Consider the following 19359-nt stretch of genomic DNA (forward strand, 5'->3'; position numbering starts at 1 on the left):
TGTATAGCATTGGGCAAACTGCAAATTGAATGGTCAATTGTTATTGTACGGCCGAATTTAACAGACAATCAATAAAATAACAAAACCGACTGCATATGCGAGACCCTCATGGATGGACAAGGTCGTACAACACCCATATTCGTAAATAAAAATTGTAAATAAAGAAGTCTCTCATCCTGTTCTGGACTTGCCTTGGTTCATAAAAAAAAATTGCAGAGTTTAATTGATTTTTTAAAAAATATATGATATTATATGTGTATATGTGTATGTACAAAAGGTGTCAATAAAAGTCCGTTAAAAAGATTAAAAAAAATACATTGGTGTCGTTTTTGTTTTGAATTTAAGCAAAATGTTGCAAATAGATGCAGAATGTCACACGTTAGTTTGTTTATTTGGTTTATTTTTTGTGTATATCAATCTGGATTTTATAGACCAAAACAAGAACACGTCCGTTCACATGCTGTTAAAAGGGCGTGCAATTCAATGGTGTCGTTTGTTATTGTATATCATATTTGAATTTCGTTCATTGTTTTGTACTTAACTCAGGCCGTAAGTTTCCCGTTTGAGTTGTTTTGCATTTGTCATGTAGGGTCTTTTCATAGCTGACTATGCGGTATGGGTCTTAATCATTGTTGAAGGCTGTCCGATGTCCTATAGTCGTTTACGTCTTTGTCATTTGGTCACTGGTTTAGATTTGCCTCATTGGTAATCATACCACGTCTTCTTATTTGTATAAGCATCTCCCTTTTGAACTTCATGGTATTGCGAGATATAATTTGAAGTATCGACAAATGTACACTAATTGCAGACAGACATACAGATCAGAAAGTGTACACACGTTCAAACTCGTCGCTGTCAAGCTGATGAACAAATATGAAGTCATGCAGTAGCGTTGTTTCTGAGAAAAGTAACACACTTATAGTTAGACGATCGGACAGAAGAACAAATAAAGTGTTTTCAATATAGCTCTACTTTTAGACAAACAAGTACGCAAATATTCATACAGTTACGCCGTATGAAAGGTAATGCAACTTATCTATTGATAAAGACATCCTTGAATATTATTCTCTAATACTAGCTGTTTTACTTTCTTTGAAATGTTATACTACAACTTCATTTTCAGTCGACTGAGGCAATTATGACATGAAATTGCACAAAACAACTCAAACTATAGGACAAACAGTACTCCTTATATTCTAAATTTGAAAGATGAATATATTTTGAATGTAAAAAGAAAAAAAAACATCCAAGTACGTCGGGGCCTTTTAAAACTGACAGGTTTTGTCATTGTTGGCGGTTATACGGTTGTTAATTAATGGTATCACCTCACTTAATTTATAGTTGGTTCACATTTTGCCATGTTAGGGCCTTTGCAATAATGTTGGCTATCATCTTTCGGTACATGAAGCAATTTAAAGCAATGTCGGACGGAGCAGCACCTGTATACTTTTATAAGATTTTTTTCTGTTTTGCCGTAATCTGATTAAGTGATCTGCTGGGATCCATTTGTATATCCTTTTTTTTTATTATTATGAAAAGGTTCCTGTCCAAATTACGTTTCGTAAATGTTTAGCCTCATGTTTAGCACAAATGTTTAGCGATTTTACGAATAACCATCTTATGAATTTTTATGATAAGTATCAATACTTTGGAAAACACCTTCATATACTTGACAGCATAGTCGGGTACGGCGGGAATGATTTCATGACGTTGGTGCGATTAAAACTGTATATAACGTAATTTAGCGCCATACTGACAGACGTCGTAAAAAAATTAAGGTATATGGCTTTTATTGAAAAAAAACAGCAAATGAACCCATTTGTTTTTCTTTTGCAATCAATCAAGTACTGTTTCAAGAACACTCCGCCCAAATGTCAAGAAAAAATCAACGATCAATTTTTTTTCTGCACTTCCGAAAAGACGCAAAAATATGGTCAATTTCTTTATTTGACATTTATCAATCTTAATCCGGGAAACGATCATTTGGTTTAACCTTAAACTTGTTAAACTTGATGCCATGGATCAAGGGAACGTTTTACAAAAAAGTTATGACTTTTTGTTCAAAAGTATTGTTACTTTCTTTGAAAGTCATTATTTATGAATTTTCGGGAATTTTCTTACAAATATGCAAATTTCGAACCAAATAATTTCAAAAAGTAAGTCATGAAGGTACTTTTTTCTTTTCATATTCGGAAAGTACACATTAAAATTGACCTACTATCAACATTTTAGGAAAAAATCAACGAGGGATCTCTACTGTATCGTATGCCCTTAAACTCCATGCAATCTCGCTTTATGATCATATATATCATGCCTGTATTGCAGACAGTATATATATTAAGGACTGAATTGAAGACAATAGCTTTTTAGTTTTTATTAGTATGATTGTTTATAGTTAGGATTTTTAATAGAGTAGAAATCGGTTTTTATTGATTGCACTTATAATTTTGCAAGTTTATTTTTATCGTTAATTTTCAATATAATTATGTTGAAATAGAGCTACATTTTCGTCTGCTAAGATTAGTTAAAGATAACAGTATTTTCCAAAGAATTTATTACTGTGTAGAAAGTTAATGGTTAATCTTAACGGTATTCCTAAATTTTATGACATCTTCAGTAGGTCAGTCTAGTCATTTAGAGTTCAAGTAAAAATCGTCTGCACGTGCAGCTGTGGCTATTTAATTTAATTACTTTGTTTTGATCATCTCTGGGAATCAGGTTAAATTAGTGTGAAATTTGATGTCTAATGTTCAGACGTAGACAGATCGTCTTTATCATGCGATAAGTTAACATCGAAAACAATGTTGTGAAATTGTATTACGAAAATGATTGTATATATTGTAAATATTGGATTAAAACGTAGTTATTAGCAAACATTCGTTAGTTATGTGATATGGATATAATAATGCTATTGGTATAACGTTATCGTCGAACTCCCAAATCCCAAATCGTCGAACTTTATATGAAACAATTTATTCCACTGCAAATTTCAAATCGTCTCCGCAACATTTTGGTAGCAGAGCGTGGTTCAAAGAAAACCACTTTAATCGTAATCGTATTGTGAGAAAATGAGTAATTGGGATTTGGAAATCGAAGCAGCGGCAAGCGAGGGAGACAAAATGGACGAAACTGTAATTGCTCAACCGGACGAAAGTTTACAATTAGAAGATCTGATGAAGGAAAAAGTGAAAACGAAATCGGCATTCACAAAAACTAGACATTCATTACTACAAATTCTTGAAGAAGATTTTCTGGATCGTGAAGAAATAAAAGTAATTCAAGAGAAACTGATAAATGCAGAAGAAAAAGCGATGGATATTATGGGGAATTTATACGACAAATACAAGCATAGAAATGACATTCAAAATGTGATGAAAACAACAAAAGAGATGGAAAAAATCGAAGAAGAATTTAAAGACGCAGAAAATGAGTGTCGTGACCATTTGATCGAGAGCCAAGTTGCGTCAAGCGTTGGATCCAGTGTATCTAGAATATCAAAACAAGATAATGTGAATTCCGAAAATAAAGTTGAAAGTAAACATGTAACTGAAGAAAAGGAAGATAAACCAGAATTTGAACAAACTACGAAAGAAGAAAATAACAACAAGCAATTGAAGTCAGAATTAGGAAGCGACATGTGGAAACAATTAAAAAGAGTTTCAATACCGATATTTAAAGGAGATAAAATAAACTATCAGAGCTGGAAAGCTGCATTTCTAGCATGTATCGACCAAGCACCGGCGACAAAGGAATATAAATTATTACAACTAAGACAATATGTGGAAGGTGAAGCGTTACAAGTTATCGAAAATTTAGGACATTCAGCAGTTGCGTATGATGCCGCAAAGGAGCACTTAGAAAAAAAAGTATGGAGGACAACGAAGACAAATAACCCTGTATATAGAAGAACTTGAAAACTTTAAACCTATGAGAGAAGGTATCGCTAAAGACATTGAACATTTTGCAGATTTACTGGATATAGCAGTTGTGAACTTGAAAGAAGCAGGTCGTTTCGAGGAGTTAAAAAATGGTTCTTTGTACAACAAATTGCAGCGAAAGATGACAGAATCTATGTTGTCGAGGTATCATCGTTGGATATTCGAAAGCGGAAAAACAGAGTCAGTTGAATGTCTACGTGAGTGGATTTTACAGGAAGCAGAGTTTCAAACTATAGCCTCAGAAACAATACATGGATTAAGTGCAAACACTAGTAGCAATTCTTGAAACAGGTGTCTTTACTCCTTATTTATCAAAGGAAGATTGATTAGTCCATCTTTTCGTTTGAGTGTTTATGATGACATTTATAAACGGGCATTGGAAGCACGTCATTTATCTAATTATTATTTTTTATTTTCATTTGTTTGAACAAAAATGTGTTTACAAATCTTTTTTGGATTTCAATATTCATTTTATCATTTTTAGTCAATTTTTATTATGATATTTACAGTGACGATTTTGTATTACACTTACATGACTTGTGTAGTACATGTACGTATAATTGATGGAAGAGCAGTTCATCGTTGCCTCGTTTTGAATAACTGTTTGCTTCCTGCTCTTCTATTCAATTTGAGGTATTACGTTTAAAAGGCGGTGGAATTATTTTCAACTAGCGTGATGTAGATGTAATAGCTAAAGAAGGTAAGTAAGATTGTTTTGTTTTCTATATGTTGCCAGGAAAGATATACTATTATATGTTTTCTTCTATTATGTAGCCTTTGAAAAGCAACTGTGCTTCGACGCAAAGAGGTACATAATCTTGCATTCTTATAACGTTCGTTTTTAATAACCGGCATGAATTCTTTTTGTACACTTAACTTCGTGATAGCATTTGGCAGACAGTGTCGAAATACTAGTACGTTATATATGTTATATTTGATGAACAGTGAACATATTTTGTAAAATGTAGATGAGTCATTTTAATTTATTTTAAAAGTTTTAACGGAATTTCCATTTTATCATGGACCTTGTATATTTGTTAGAGTGTGTTAATCAACTAATTGATCAATTAAAATGAGACACAAATATTGTTGTTCGGTAACATTTTAAGATAAAACAATGCAAGCTGGCTGTGAATCATTTTTTTTTTTAAATGAGATACTAAATTCTAAACCTAGACCATCGAACTTATGATACAACTTGCTAACTAAGGGTCAGAATAATTTGTTCTGTGATGGGGAAACATGTCTTTATTATGTTATGTTCTTAGATAAATGGCGAAAAGGTTTTTAAGTTTAGAACTATATTGCATCATTTTATACAAAAAGTTCCGAATAATCACCTATTAAACTAGTCCGAGATTACTCTGACGTCCAACGACTGTTTTGCCACACCATTATTATCATCTGTGTCTCAATGACACCAGGCAACATACAATGTTATCAAACGATTGATTATCATGTATGTCCCAATGACCCCAGATAATATCATCCCATTTAGTATGTTGCCAAATACAATTGACATCAGACAACATGACATAAGAAACACTGATTGATTATCATGTTTGTCTTAATGATGTCACACATCATAACATATAATTCACCGAATAATTATGTTGTCTGTCTCAATGACACCAGACAACATATAATAAAATCCATCGATTGAATATGTTGTCTGTCTCAATGTCAATAGACAAAATATAATAAAATCCATCGATTACTTATGTTGCCTGTCTCAATATCAACAGACAACATATAATAAAATCCATCGATTACTTATGTTGTCTGTCTCAATGACACCAGACAACATGTAATAGAACAATGATTTTTGAAAACAACAGAGGGAGGACAGCAAAGGATGTATTCCGACAAAAAGTCAACTGATATTTTATAGTGTTACTTGTCTATGTTGTGATTACAATGTATATGTTATTGTTTCAGAAAAGGGAGAAGGTTTGGTACCGTTAAAACGTTTAATCCCGCTGCAAATGTTTGCACCTGTCCTAAGTCAGGAATCTGATGTACAATAGTTGTGGTCTGTTCATGTAGTTTATACGTGTTTCTCGTTTCTCGTTTCTCGTTTTTATATATATTAGACCGTTGGCTTTGCCGTTTGAATGGTTTTACATTAATAATTATTGGGGCCCTTTATAGCTTGCTGTTGGATTAACTTGTTTGATGAAATGAAATTAATGGATTCAACCATCTTGTTTGAGAAGTTCTTGAAACAAGTTGTGTTTATAGATGTTGCAACTGGTGATAACTTTTTATTTTCATATTACCCCATAATATACTAAATATTTACTACACTCATAATAAAATGTATTAAAACGTACAATATATAAGGTTAAAATTATCTTATGTATAGAATATAGCGTGTCTACTTAAAACCTACGGATGATGTAAAGTGTAAATATCTATATTTACAGCCTATGTCTTCCTGTTATGATGATTCAACATTCAACTTATAATGTTATCACGCAGTACTTATGCTGCTTATATTTAAAACCTTGTGTTCAAGGTCGAATTTAATGTAATGTGACACAATATATGAAAATATACTTATAACTTACCCGAGTTGTCATTTGTACATTGGCCGAGTGTCATCATCTTTATGTCTGAGTTATTGGTCGAGTTTTATACAATATACAACATGAGTAGTCATTCCATAGATTTGCAAATAGTTATCTTATATATTGCTCGAGTGGTTTTTGTTTTGTGAAGATTGGTTGTATGATATCTAATGTATTACCTAAGTAATATTTTTTTTGTATATTTGCCGAGGGTTATCTGATTTTTTCCCAGAGGGGTTAATTTTTAGAATGACAGAGTATTGTCTATTATATTACCCAAGTGGTAATTATGGAGATTGGGGAGTGTTATATATTACATTACCCATTCGGACAAGTGGTTATTTTGTCAGATTTGCCACTGCTCATGTTCTTTATTACCGAAGTGGTTATTGTGTAGATTAGGCGATTGTAATTGGCCGATTGTTATTATTGTACTAGATTTGCCAAGTTTGACTTATACATTTACCGAGCAGCCAAATATTATCTTACATATTGCATGACTGGATTTTTTTTGTGTATTTTGGGTGTAGTCTAATATATAACCTACGTGGTTGTTTTACAAATGGCAAAGTGTTACCGTATATATTTATAAGACTTAGATCGACGTCCGGTCTCTAATCGACGTCCGTTCATTGAATCGATGTCCATATCTGACATCACAATAAAAATAACATTGCAAATCGACGGCTAATTGCTCGTCTATTCGACGTCTTTTTTTGTTGTTCTCAAATCGACGTGCAATTTTTGGATTCTTTAATTGACGTCCGTTTTATAGAGTTGTCGCAGTGAAATCACAACTAGGTTGAACCTGAAACACAGAAAGTTGTTGAAAAAAATAATACTTCTCAACAATTGGCTGTATGTTTTAATTGTTTCTATTGTTCGAGTCTGTATACTGCCCTCTAGATGTCTTTTGATTATCTTTGTTTTTGACAAAACGAGACAGATAATATAAACAAAGATCAATTCAAATATGACGTTCTTGCCGTGCTTTGAACTATAATTGTTTATAATTTTATAATAATAATTTTATACATTTAATTTAATACACATTTAATAATTTATAATTTTGTTTCCTTTGATAACTAATTATTTATTGTGATGATGGAGAGTTTTATCATACCACAGCTTCTTATTTATATATATCTTTTTGTAAATTTTCAGTCATTTCAATGCATTTAGAGCTTTGTTAAAAGTTTCACATTTCTGCTGTTTCCATGGCAACGGCAATCATTTTGAAAATTCCAAAGTTGAAAGTCTCATCTATACATGCCAGTTAAAATTAACAGTAAGATTCATTAAGTTCGGAGAATTTTGACAATACATGTATTTGACATTTTTGTAGTTTCCATGGCAACGTTGGTCATTTTGGAAATTTAAACTTCAAAAGTCTCATGCACACTTGACAGACAACAATCACATTAAGTTTCATCAATTTTTGAGCATTTTTACATTTTTGCTGATTTCCATGGTAACAGAGACAATTCCAATTTTTTTAATCACAGATGCAACATTGGTTCATGTTAGAGAATATGCCATAAAAGTTTCAATTGATTTGACCTACCATTATAATTGAGTAAATGCAACTTTTTTAGAATTTACCATAGGGTCTAATGGTAAATGTATATCAAGTTTCCATGGTAATGGCAGCCATTTTGTAATTGATAAAATGGTCAACACATCTTGGCATGCCAGGCAACATTCCCATAAAGTTTCATCAGGTTGGGTCTTTTAATGAAAGATTGAATGGATTTGCTATTTTGATTTTTTTCCACATTTTTGCTGTTTCCATGGTAAAGGCACCCATTTTATAGTTCAAAAGGTGGACTGGAACTCTAAAGTCAGTGTTCTTTGTTACAGTAAAGTATCATTAAGATTGGTTCCATTGACTCTGAGAAAACTGCCGGACAAAAGTAAGTTGAAGAAAAATAATAATAAGAATAGGGTAAAAGAAACAGAGGAAAAGCAATATGTCACACGACATTGCCGATCGGGTGACGTCGTTTGGGTGACATACTTAAAATAATGACATTTAAAAAAAGATACTCTTTTGTATTCGAAGTTTTTGCAGTTTTGTTTTGTCTAAACAAATTGACGCACAAAATTAATATAGTATTGTGGAATTTTTTTTAACTTAAACACCGGTTACTAGCATAATAATCCTGTCACGTATGAATTTGGTAAAAAACTGGAAATGTGAAAGTTTACGGGCGGTAGGTGCAACAGGATACCGACAGCTCTCATGGCTCGTCAGGATGGGAGCTAACAAGTTGATCCATGAAAATTTGATTTACAACCTGTAATCATTCCAAAAAATTATTGAGAATTTTCTGAGGATTATACTATTTACGGCAACAAGAAAACTTCCAGAATTTAATGCAAAGTAGGTTTAAAGTCTTTGGCCAAAAATTACTATCAATTTCTTCTTCTCCTATGTTAAATGAACACGATACAGTAGCAGGGGCAGATAATAATGTTTTAAAACCTGTTGGTGTTGTTTTCGCGACGTTGGTAACCAGATCGTTGTTATTTCGCGATGTTTGTAATAAGAACGTTAACATTTCGGGACGTCGCTTTAAATTAGGTCATATTTTCGCGGAATATTCACTGACGTCATAATCAGGTTTCGCGAATCTCAAAAAAGTACCTGCTAAAAAAGCGGCTATGTCGTTTCTAAAAGACTGCAAAATCTGCCATAGAGCAGTGAGATCAAAGGAAATACTGGATATGAACAAACATAAATCTAATACAACTTTGCATGACGAATTGAAGAAAAGGTAAAAGACACAGAAGAGAGTTCTGACAGTATAACATGGAAAGACGGAACAAGAATTTTTGAGCTTTTTATTCTGACAAAAACACTGAATAACTGCCGAAACTGTACGGCCAAATGGAATCTGCTCAACGTACTAAGAGAAAGAAAAATTGCAAGGATTTCGGAGCTATCCTACTATTCGTTGTTTAAACTGTAACATGTTGAATAACATTTTAACAAATAAGACACATTACAAAACAAAAGGACCTGCTATTTTTAACATCAGCACAAACATGACAAAAGCTGCAGTAGCTAATTATGAGTATATATTCTATATTTTGGATCGTTGGTTGTACACTAGTAATGTTAGGGCCGTTTATAGCTTGCTGTTTGGTGTGAGCCAAGGATCCGTGTTGAAGGCCGTACCTTGACCTATAATGGTTTACTTTTATAAATTGTTACCTGGATTGAGAGTTGTCTCATTGCCACTCATACCACATCTTCCTATATCTATTAAAAGCTGCTTAACGTCCAGCGGCAAATATTTAATTGAACATTTATGATATCAACATGTTATTTTAATGACACAAAAAGAAAAAAGAAAACATATGAACCCGTGATTAATTAGAAAATTTTAACAAAATATATGGCGCGAAGGGTGGCTGAATCGGGTCTAGTGTTGGAAGATTTGAAATTCATACAAACAAGTAATTACTACGGCGTGGGGTACAGCTTGCAATATTTTTCATTACGAGAACATTTATTTTCACTCATTGATAATGAAGTCAATAATACAATCTTGAATTGAAAGATAATCAGAATCAGAATAGTTTGTGTCTTTATTTTTTTCTTCTTGTATAGCATTGGGCAGACTGCAAATTGAATGGTCAATTGTTATTGTACGGCCGAATTTAACAGACAATCAATAAAATAACAAAACCGACTGCATATGCGAGACCCTCATGGATGGACAAGGTCGTACAACACCCATATTCGTAAATAAAAATTGTAAATAAAGAAGTCTCTCATCCTGTTCTGGACTTGCCTTGGTTCATAAAAAAAAATTGCAGAGTTTAATTGATTTTTTAAAAAATATATGATATTATATGTGTATATGTGTATGTACAAAAGGTGTCAATAAAAGTCCGTTAAAAAGATTAAAAAAAATACATTGGTGTCGTTTTTGTTTTGAATTTAAGAAAAATGTTGCAAATAGATGCAGAATGTCACACGTTAGTTTGTTTATTTGGTTTATTTTTTGTGTATATCAATCTGGATTTTATAGACCAAAACAAGAACACGTCGTTTGTTATTGTATATCATATTTGAATTTCGTTGAATTTCGTTCATTGTTTTGTACTTAACTCAGGCCGTAAGTTTCCCGTTTGAGTTGTTTTGCATTTGTCATGTAGGGTCTTTTCATAGCTGGCTATGCGGTATGGGTCTTAATCCTTGTTGAAGGCCGATGTCCTATAGTCGTTTACGTCTTTGTCATTTGGTCACTGGTTTAGATTTGCCTCATTGGTAATCATACCACGTCTTCTTATTTGTATAAGCATCTCCCTTTTGAATTTCATGGTATTGCGAGATATAATTTGAAGTATCGACAAATGTACACTAATTGCAGACAGACATACAGATCAGAAAGTGTACACACGTTCAAACTCGTCGCTGTCAAGCTGATGAACAAATATGAAGTCATGCAGTAGCGTTGTTTCTGAGAAAAGTAACACACTTATAGTTAGACGATCGGACAGAAAAACAAATAAAGTGTTTTCAATATAGCTCTACTTTTAGACAAACAAGTACGCAAATATTCATACAGTTACGCCGTATGAAAGGTAATGCAACTTATCTATTGATAAAGACATCCTTGAATATTATTCTCTAATACTAGCTGTTGTACTTTCTTTGAAATGTTATACTACAACTTCATTTTCAGTCGACTGAGGCAATTATGACATGAAATTGCACAAAACAACTCAAACTATAGGACAAACAGTACTCCTTATATTCTAAATTTGAAAGATGAATATATTTTGAATGTAAAAAGAAAAAACATCCAAGTACGTCGGGGCCTTTTAAAACTGACAGGTTTTGTCATTGTTGGCGGTTATACGGTTGTTAATTAATGGTATCACCTCACTTAATTTATAGTTGGTTCACATTTTGCCATGTTAGGGCCTTTGCAATAGTGTTGGCTATCATCTTTCGGTACATGAAGCAATTTAAAGCAATGTCGGACGGAGCAGCACCTGTATACTTCTATAAGATTTTTTTCTGTTTTGCCGTAATCTGATTAAGTGATCTGCTGGGATCCATTTGTATATCCTTTTTTTTTATTATTATGAAAAGGTTCCTGTCCAAATTACGTTTCGTAAATGTTTAGCCTCATGTTTAGCACAAATGTTTAGCGATTTTACGAATAACCTTCTTATGAATTTTTATGATAAGTATCAATACTTTGGAAAACACCTTCATATACTTTACAGCATAGTCGGGTACGGCGGGAATGATTTCATGACGTTGGTGCGATTAAAACTTTATATAACGTAATTTAGCGCCATACTGACAGACGTCGTAAAAAAATTAAGGTATATGGCTTTTATTGAAAAAAAACAGCAAATGAACCCATTTTTTTTTCTTTTGCAATCAATCAAGTACTGTTTCAAGAACACTCCGCCCAAATGTCAAGAAAAAATCAACGATCAATTTTTTTCTGCACTTCCGAAAAGACGCAAAAATATGGTCAATTTCTTTATTTGACATTTATCAATCAAAATCCGGGAAACGATCATTTGGTTTAACCTTAAACTTGTTAAACTTGATGCCATGGATCAAGGGAACGTTTTACAAAAAAGTTATGACTTTTTGTTCAAAAGTATTGTTACTTTCTTTAAAAGTCATTATTTATGAATTTTCGGGAATTTTCTTACAAATATGCAAATTTCAAACCAAATAATTTCAAAAAAGTAAGTCATGAAGGTACTTTTTTCTTTTCATATTCGGAAAGTACACATTAAAATTGACCTACTATCAACATTTTAGGAAAAAATCAACTAGGGATCTCTACTGTATCGTATGCCCTTAAACTCCATACAATCTCGCTTTATGATCATATATATCATGCCTGTATTGCAGACAGTATATATATTAAGGACTGAATTGAAAACAATAGCTTTTTTGTTTTTATTAGTATGATTGTTTATAGTTAGGATTTTTAATAGAGTAGAAATCGGTTTTTATTGATTGCACTTATAATTTTGCAAGTTTATTTTTATCGTTAATTTTCAATATAATTATGTTGAAATAGAGCTACATTTTCGTCTGCTAAGATTAGTTAAAGATAACAGTATTTTCCAAAGAATTTATTACTGTGTAGAAAGTTAATGGTTAATCTTAACGGTATTCCTAAATTTTATGACACCTTCAGTAGGTCAGTCTAGTCATTTAGAGTTCAAGTAAAAATCGCCTGCACGTGCAGCTGTGGCTATTTAATTTAATTACTTTGTTTTGATCATCTCTGGGAATCAGGTTAAATTAGTGTGAAATTTGATGTCTAATGTTCAGACGTAGACAGATCGTCTTTATCATGCGATAAGTTAACATCGAAAACAATGTTGTGAAATTGTATTACGAAAATGATTGTATATATTGTAAATATTGGATTAAAACGTAGTTATTAGCAAACATTCGTTAGTTATGTGATATGGATATAACAATGCTATTGGTGTAACGTTATCGTCGAAATCCCAAATCCCAAATCGTCGAACTTTATATGAAACAATTTATTCCACTGCACATTTCAAATCGTCTCCGCAACATTTTGGTAGCAGAGCGTGGTTCAAAGAACTTTAATCGTAATCGTATTGTGAGAAAATGAGTAATTGGATTTGGAAATCGAAGCAGCGGCAAGCGAGGGAGACAAAATGGACGAAACTGTAATTGCTCAACCGGACGAAAGTTTACAATTAGATGATCTGAAGAAGGAAAGAGTGAAAGCGAAATCGGCATTCACAAAAACTAGACATTCATTACTACAAATTCTTGAAGAAGATTTTCTGGATCGTGAAGAAATAAAAGTAATTCAAGAGAAACTGATAAATGCAGAAGAAAAAGCGATGGATATTATGGGGAATTTATACGACAAATACAAGCATAGAAATGACATTCAAAATGTGATGAAAACAACAAAAGAGATGGAAAAAATCGAAGAAGAATTTAAAGACGCAGAAAATGAGTGTCGTGACCATTTGATCGAGAGCCAAGTTGCGTCAAGCGTTGGATCCAGTGTATCTAGAATATCAAAACAAGATAATGTGAATTCCGAAAATAAAGTTGAAAGTAAACATGTAACTGAAGAAAAGGAAGATAAACCAGAATTTGAACAAACTACGAAAGAAGAAAATAACAACAAGCAATTGAAGTCAGAATTAGGAAGCGACATGTGGAAACAATTAAAAAGAGTTTCAATACCGATATTTAAAGGAGATAAAATAAACTATCAGAGCTGGAAAGCTGCATTTCTAGCATGTATCGACCAAGCACCGGCGACAAAGGAATATAAATTATTACAACTAAGACAATATGTGGAAGGTGAAGCGTTACAAGTTATCGAAAATTTAGGACATTCAGCAGTTGCGTATGATGCCGCAAAGGAGCACTTAGAAAAAAAAGTATGGAGGACAACGAAGACAAATAACCCTGTATATAGAAGAACTTGAAAACTTTAAACCTATGAGAGAAGGTATCGCTAAAGACATTGAACATTTTGCAGATTTACTGGATATAGCAGTTGTGAACTTGAAAGAAGCAGGTCGTTTCGAGGAGTTAAAAAATGGTTCTTTGTACAACAAATTGCAGCGAAAGATGACAGAATCTATGTTGTCGAGGTATCATCGTTGGATATTCGAAAGCGGAAAAACAGAGTCAGTTGAATGTCTACGTGAGTGGATTTTACAGGAAGCAGAGTTTCAAACTATAGCCTCAGAAACAATACATGGATTAAGTGCAAACACTAGTAGCAATTCACATCGGAATTATAAAGGAAATCGTAGGGATGGATTTATAACATTTTTTGGAGAATCGCAAAATGAAAGCTATACCGGAAATAGGGTGTGCAAGTGTTGTAACGGTAATCATGGAGTTTGGAAGTGTGATGAATTTCGGAAGTTAACCGTTAACAAGAGATGGGATACCGCAGAACGTTTACAGTTGTGTTATCGTTGCTTAGGACATGATCACGTAGGCAGACAGTGTCCGAGAAGTAGAGCATGTAACTTGGGTGGATGCAAAGAAGTGCACAACAGACTTTTACATAGAGATAAACAATCGTTCAGTGAGCCAAAAGTTCCAGTGAGAACCGAATCGAAAACAAAACAGAACTATGCTGCTGAAAAGAAGGAAAATACAGACGCCGACACTGAGGGGGAGAATCAGGATCGAACAATGATTGGCCGAGACAGAAAATCAAACTTCGTTACACTTAGAACAGTACCTGTAATATTGAAAAATGGAAACCGTACCGTAAGTGTTAATGCATTACTGGATGACGCAAGTACGAAAACGTATATCAACGCTGATGTTGCCGCCGAATTGGGACTTCAAGGACAAGTTCAGAAAGTGACAGTTAATGTGTTAAATGACAATGTTGAAACATTTGAAACTATGCCAGTCGAGGTAAGACTTCAAAGTCACAATGGTCAGACAGACGCAAAAATAGTCGCATTCACTACTAACCGTGTAACCGGAAGTTTACAGCCAGTTGACTGGAAACAACACGCTCGGAAATGGGACCATCTTGCAGGGATTAAATTTCCGAATCTAGGAAAGAGACCTTCTGTTGATATGTTGATCGGATTGGACTATCCGGATCTACATTATTCTTATAGAGATATACGTGGTAAACCTGGAGAGCCAATTGCTAGACTAACGCCGTTAGGTTGGACGTGCATCGGAGATCCGAATAGCAGTCAGGATCAGACACTCTTTAACCGAACTTATTTTGCTCGTGGACAAGAGGATCGAAACGATTTAAATAACATTGTAAGGAAGTTTTGGGAAATCGAAAATGTCAAAACACCAAGCGAAAACGTGTTTCTAAGCAATGATGAGCAAAAAGCATTGTCAAAGGTAGAGCAATCTTTGGAATTTAAGGATGGACACTACGAAGTTAAAGTACCATGGAAAGACGACACACCTTCATTACCGAACAATTATAATATGGCATTAAGTAAATTAGCAAATACAGAAAAAAGATTACAAAGAAAACAAAGACCCGAGTATTGCTAATGTTTATACACAAACAATAGAGAAATATATTGAGAAAGGATATGTTCGCAAAGTATCGACAAAGGAGGAGACCGTAACAGGAAAATGGTATTTGCCGCATTTCCCGGTAATAAGACCGGACAAGGAAACTACTAAAACGAGGATTGTATTTGATGCGTCCGCAAAATTTCAGGGGATTTCGCTAAATGACAATATTCATCAAGGTCCAAAGTTACAGCAAGATTTATTCGATGTACTATTACGCTTCAGAAAATACCCCGTTGAACTTGTTTGTGACATCGCCGAAATGTATTTGAGAATTAAAATTGCACCATACGACAGGCCGTATCACAGATTTTTATGGCGCGCAATGAAAACTGACCAAGTACCAGAGGAATATGAATTCAATAGTGTTGTTTTTGGAGTAAATTCGTCTCCATTTCAAGCTCAGTTTGTTTCTAGAAAACATGCCGAAATGACAAAAGATTCATATCCACGAGCCGCCGAAACAGTTCTCAAATCTACATACATGGACGACAGTATGGACTCCGTAATCAACGATGAACAAGGCATCGAACTTTATAATCAGCTATCCCAGTTATGGGCAAAGGCAGGGATGTATGCACGGAAATGGCTATCGAATTCAAAGGCAGTTTTACAATGCATACCAGAAGAAGATCGCGCGTCACAAGTCGATCTCGATGAGGGATATTTACCGTCAGTGAAAACTCTAGGAGTTATATGGCAGGCAGACAATGACATATTCACGTTTAAAGCTAACCCACCGGCAGATGATTTTAAATTTACTAAACGAAACATTCTAAGCAAAGTTGCTACGTTATTCGATCTGTTAGGATTTATTGCGCCGTACACAATAAGAGGAAAACTACTACTACAAGAGATGTGGACAGCAGGACTAGACTGGGACGACCAGTTAGACGAAGAACTTGTTGAAAAATCTAGAGAGTGGTTCCGTGAACTTGATGAACTATGTTGTATTAAAATACCGAGATGTTTGCAGTTAAACGAAGACATTGTTTTAACGAGTCTACACACATTCAGCGACGCTTCTCAGGAGGCTTATGGATCAGTTATTTATGCTAGACACGAGTATAAGAGTGGAATGATATCTACGAGATTTATAGCAGCGAAATCGAGAGTTGCTCCTTTAACTTCAGTCAGCATTCTAAGACTTGAGTTAATGGCCGCAGTTTTAGGATTAAGATTTGCACTTTCAGTTAAACACGCATTAGAAGTGCCCGATGATAATATGACATTCTGGTCAGACAGTACATGCAGTATGAACGTTTTGTATTGGATTAGAGGCAGGAGTAGAGAGTACAAGCCATTTGTAGCGAATCGAATCGGAGAAATTCACACTTCATCGCATCCTAAACAATGGCGACATGTGCCAACAAAAGTTAACCCGGCAGATTAAGTATCTAGAGGTAGAACCGTTGAACAATTACAGTCGGACGTAATTTGGTGGAATGGACCGGAATTTCTACAAGATGAGGAACCACAATGACCGGACACTAATATTCAGATAGAAAACGTACGTGATACCGAACTTAAGTGTCAAAAGAAAACAAGCAATAAATATACTACACTGAAAAGTATTCATAATAATGATTTAGATTGGCGTTTAGATCCCGTACGTTATTCTAGTGTCGTAAGACTAGTTCGTGTACAAGCGTATGTGCACAGATTTATTGACAATTGCAGACTAAAGCAAAAACAACGTCGTCAAGGTAGTTTATCTACCGTAGAATATGCAGATGTCGAGTTGGATATAATCAAAAATGCACAAAGGGAGGCATTTTCAGACGAATACAACGCTCTTATGAAAAGTAAAGATTTACCGAAAACCAGCAAATTGCTAGGATTACAACCGCGAATTGATGAAAATGGACTAATCAGATGTGATGGACGTTTAGAGAACGCCGAATTTCTATCGTTTGATGCAAGATATCCAATAATATTACCACGAAAAAATTGGGTCACGAAGCTTATTGTGAAACAATATCACGAACTTGGAAAACATGTTAGTGGGACAAATCAAACATTTCCAGCATTATCGTCACGATTTTGGATTATTTCAGGGAGAGAAGAAATAAGAGAATATGAACATGAGTGTTATACCTGTCGTAAGAAGAAAGCTAAAGTTGCCGAGCAAGTGATGGCTCCGTTACCGGAAATTCGTTTCAAAACACCTTTACAACAAATTGTCGGCATTCCTATGGGAACAAACTGTGCGCCTCTTCTTGCCGACCTCTTCTTATTTTCATATGAATCGGAGTTCCTCCAGACACTTGTAAAAAACAAGAGAATAAAAAAAACCAGATTATTTAATTTCACTTTCAGATATATTGATGATGTTCTTTCCATAAACAATCCGAACTTTTCTGATTGGGTTCCATTAATATATCCCCCAGAACCAGAGATTAAAGAAACAACAGACACGGCTTCCTCCGCCTCATTTTTAGACTTATATCTCGAATTTGACTTACACAGTCATCTCAGTACCAGAATCTTTGACAAACGAGACGATTTTAATTTTGAAATTATAAATTTCCCCCACCTTAGTAGCAATATACCAACTTCACCTGCATATGGGATATATATTTCCCAACTTATTCGATATTCAAGAGCTTGCAGCTCCTACTCAGACTTTGTAAAACGTCATCAGTGTCTGAGTAGAAAGTTGATGAAACAGGGGTATGTCAAAGAACGTCTCGTTCTTTTTCTAAAAAAGTTCATCGGAAGGTACCAAGACCTTGTTGATAAATATTCCGTATCAACTTCTCAAATAATACACGATGGTCTTGATGTATAGATTCTACGTACTGATGTTGTTTATCATCTTAACAACGTGTTTTATAGTTCTTTCATTTGTCTTTGTTCTATTATTATTATTACTTTTACTGTTGAATGGTTTCATGCGATATCCGTTTCACGTGGTTTGGTACTTATACATCTCGTCAATGTGTTTGTATTGGCTTTCATTTTTTGTGGTTTGTTTTGTATTTGCGACTTTTTGTATTTCTTTTGTTTTTATAACGTGACTCTGTACTTTAAAAGATCCCGTCAATATGATATTGTTCTATTATATGTCATTATGATATATTTCTATTATGAATTACAATATACGTTGAACCACAAACGTCAAAATCATTCAATCGCGTAGTAGAATTAACTATTTTTGGATTCTTATAAATTCTATATATAACTTTTGGACTAGTTTAAATCTCGGTCTATTTCTTAAATTTATTCTTACATACTTTTGATTTTTTAACTCTGTATGCTAACATTCCCATGAAAATTTTAAAATTGTTTGTACGCACATTGAACGACAAATTTATGTGACGTATAAAATTTTCTGACGTCAGACACTCAAATCAATAAATGTGTTGATAGTAGATGTTTTTGTGTTCTGTTAAATTGTTCCTTTTAAAATTGTTAAACGATGATGACTGATGTACCCATATTTTGACTATTTTATTTATTGTGTCTGTTTATTTAACGCATCAATGTAAAAATATCGGAAATTGATGAGACTGTCATTAAAGTGAGAGGGTTAGCGCTATAGAACCAGGTTTAATCCACCATTTTCTACATTTGAAAATGCCTGTACCAAGTCAGGAATATGACAGTTCTTGTCCATTCGTTTTTGATGCGTTTTGTTATTTGATTTTGCCATGTGATTATGGACTTTCCCAATTGATCTTCCTCTAAGTTCAGTATTTTTGTGATTTTACTTTTTACATGCTTTCGCTCGTACAGCAGTTGATTTTGGTGGACCGTTCATAACTGTTCAGGGCAGAGG

The 19359-nt window shown here is 33.9% G+C and overlaps 1 protein-coding gene across 1 annotated transcript; it reads left to right on the top strand.

Annotated features, from left to right (window-relative positions):
* Window positions 1-15903: 15903 nt before the first annotated feature.
* Window positions 15904-16971, top strand: LOC139526300 (uncharacterized). Its single transcript, XM_071321430.1, has one exon. The coding sequence runs from the start codon at window positions 15904-15906 to the stop codon at window positions 16969-16971; it is 1068 nt and encodes a 355-aa protein (XP_071177531.1).
* Window positions 16972-19359: the final 2388 nt, after the last annotated feature.

Source organism: Mytilus edulis, chromosome 6 (assembly GCF_963676685.1).
Source record: "Mytilus edulis chromosome 6, xbMytEdul2.2, whole genome shotgun sequence".
In the NCBI taxonomy this organism is placed as follows: Eukaryota; Metazoa; Mollusca; class Bivalvia; order Mytilida; family Mytilidae; genus Mytilus; species Mytilus edulis.

What these genes read in the sequence shown, in the direction of transcription:
- LOC139526300 (XM_071321430.1), top strand. Translation starts at nt 15,904, where the DNA reads ATGAAAACTGACCAAGTACCAGAGGAATATGAATTCAATAGTGTTGTT.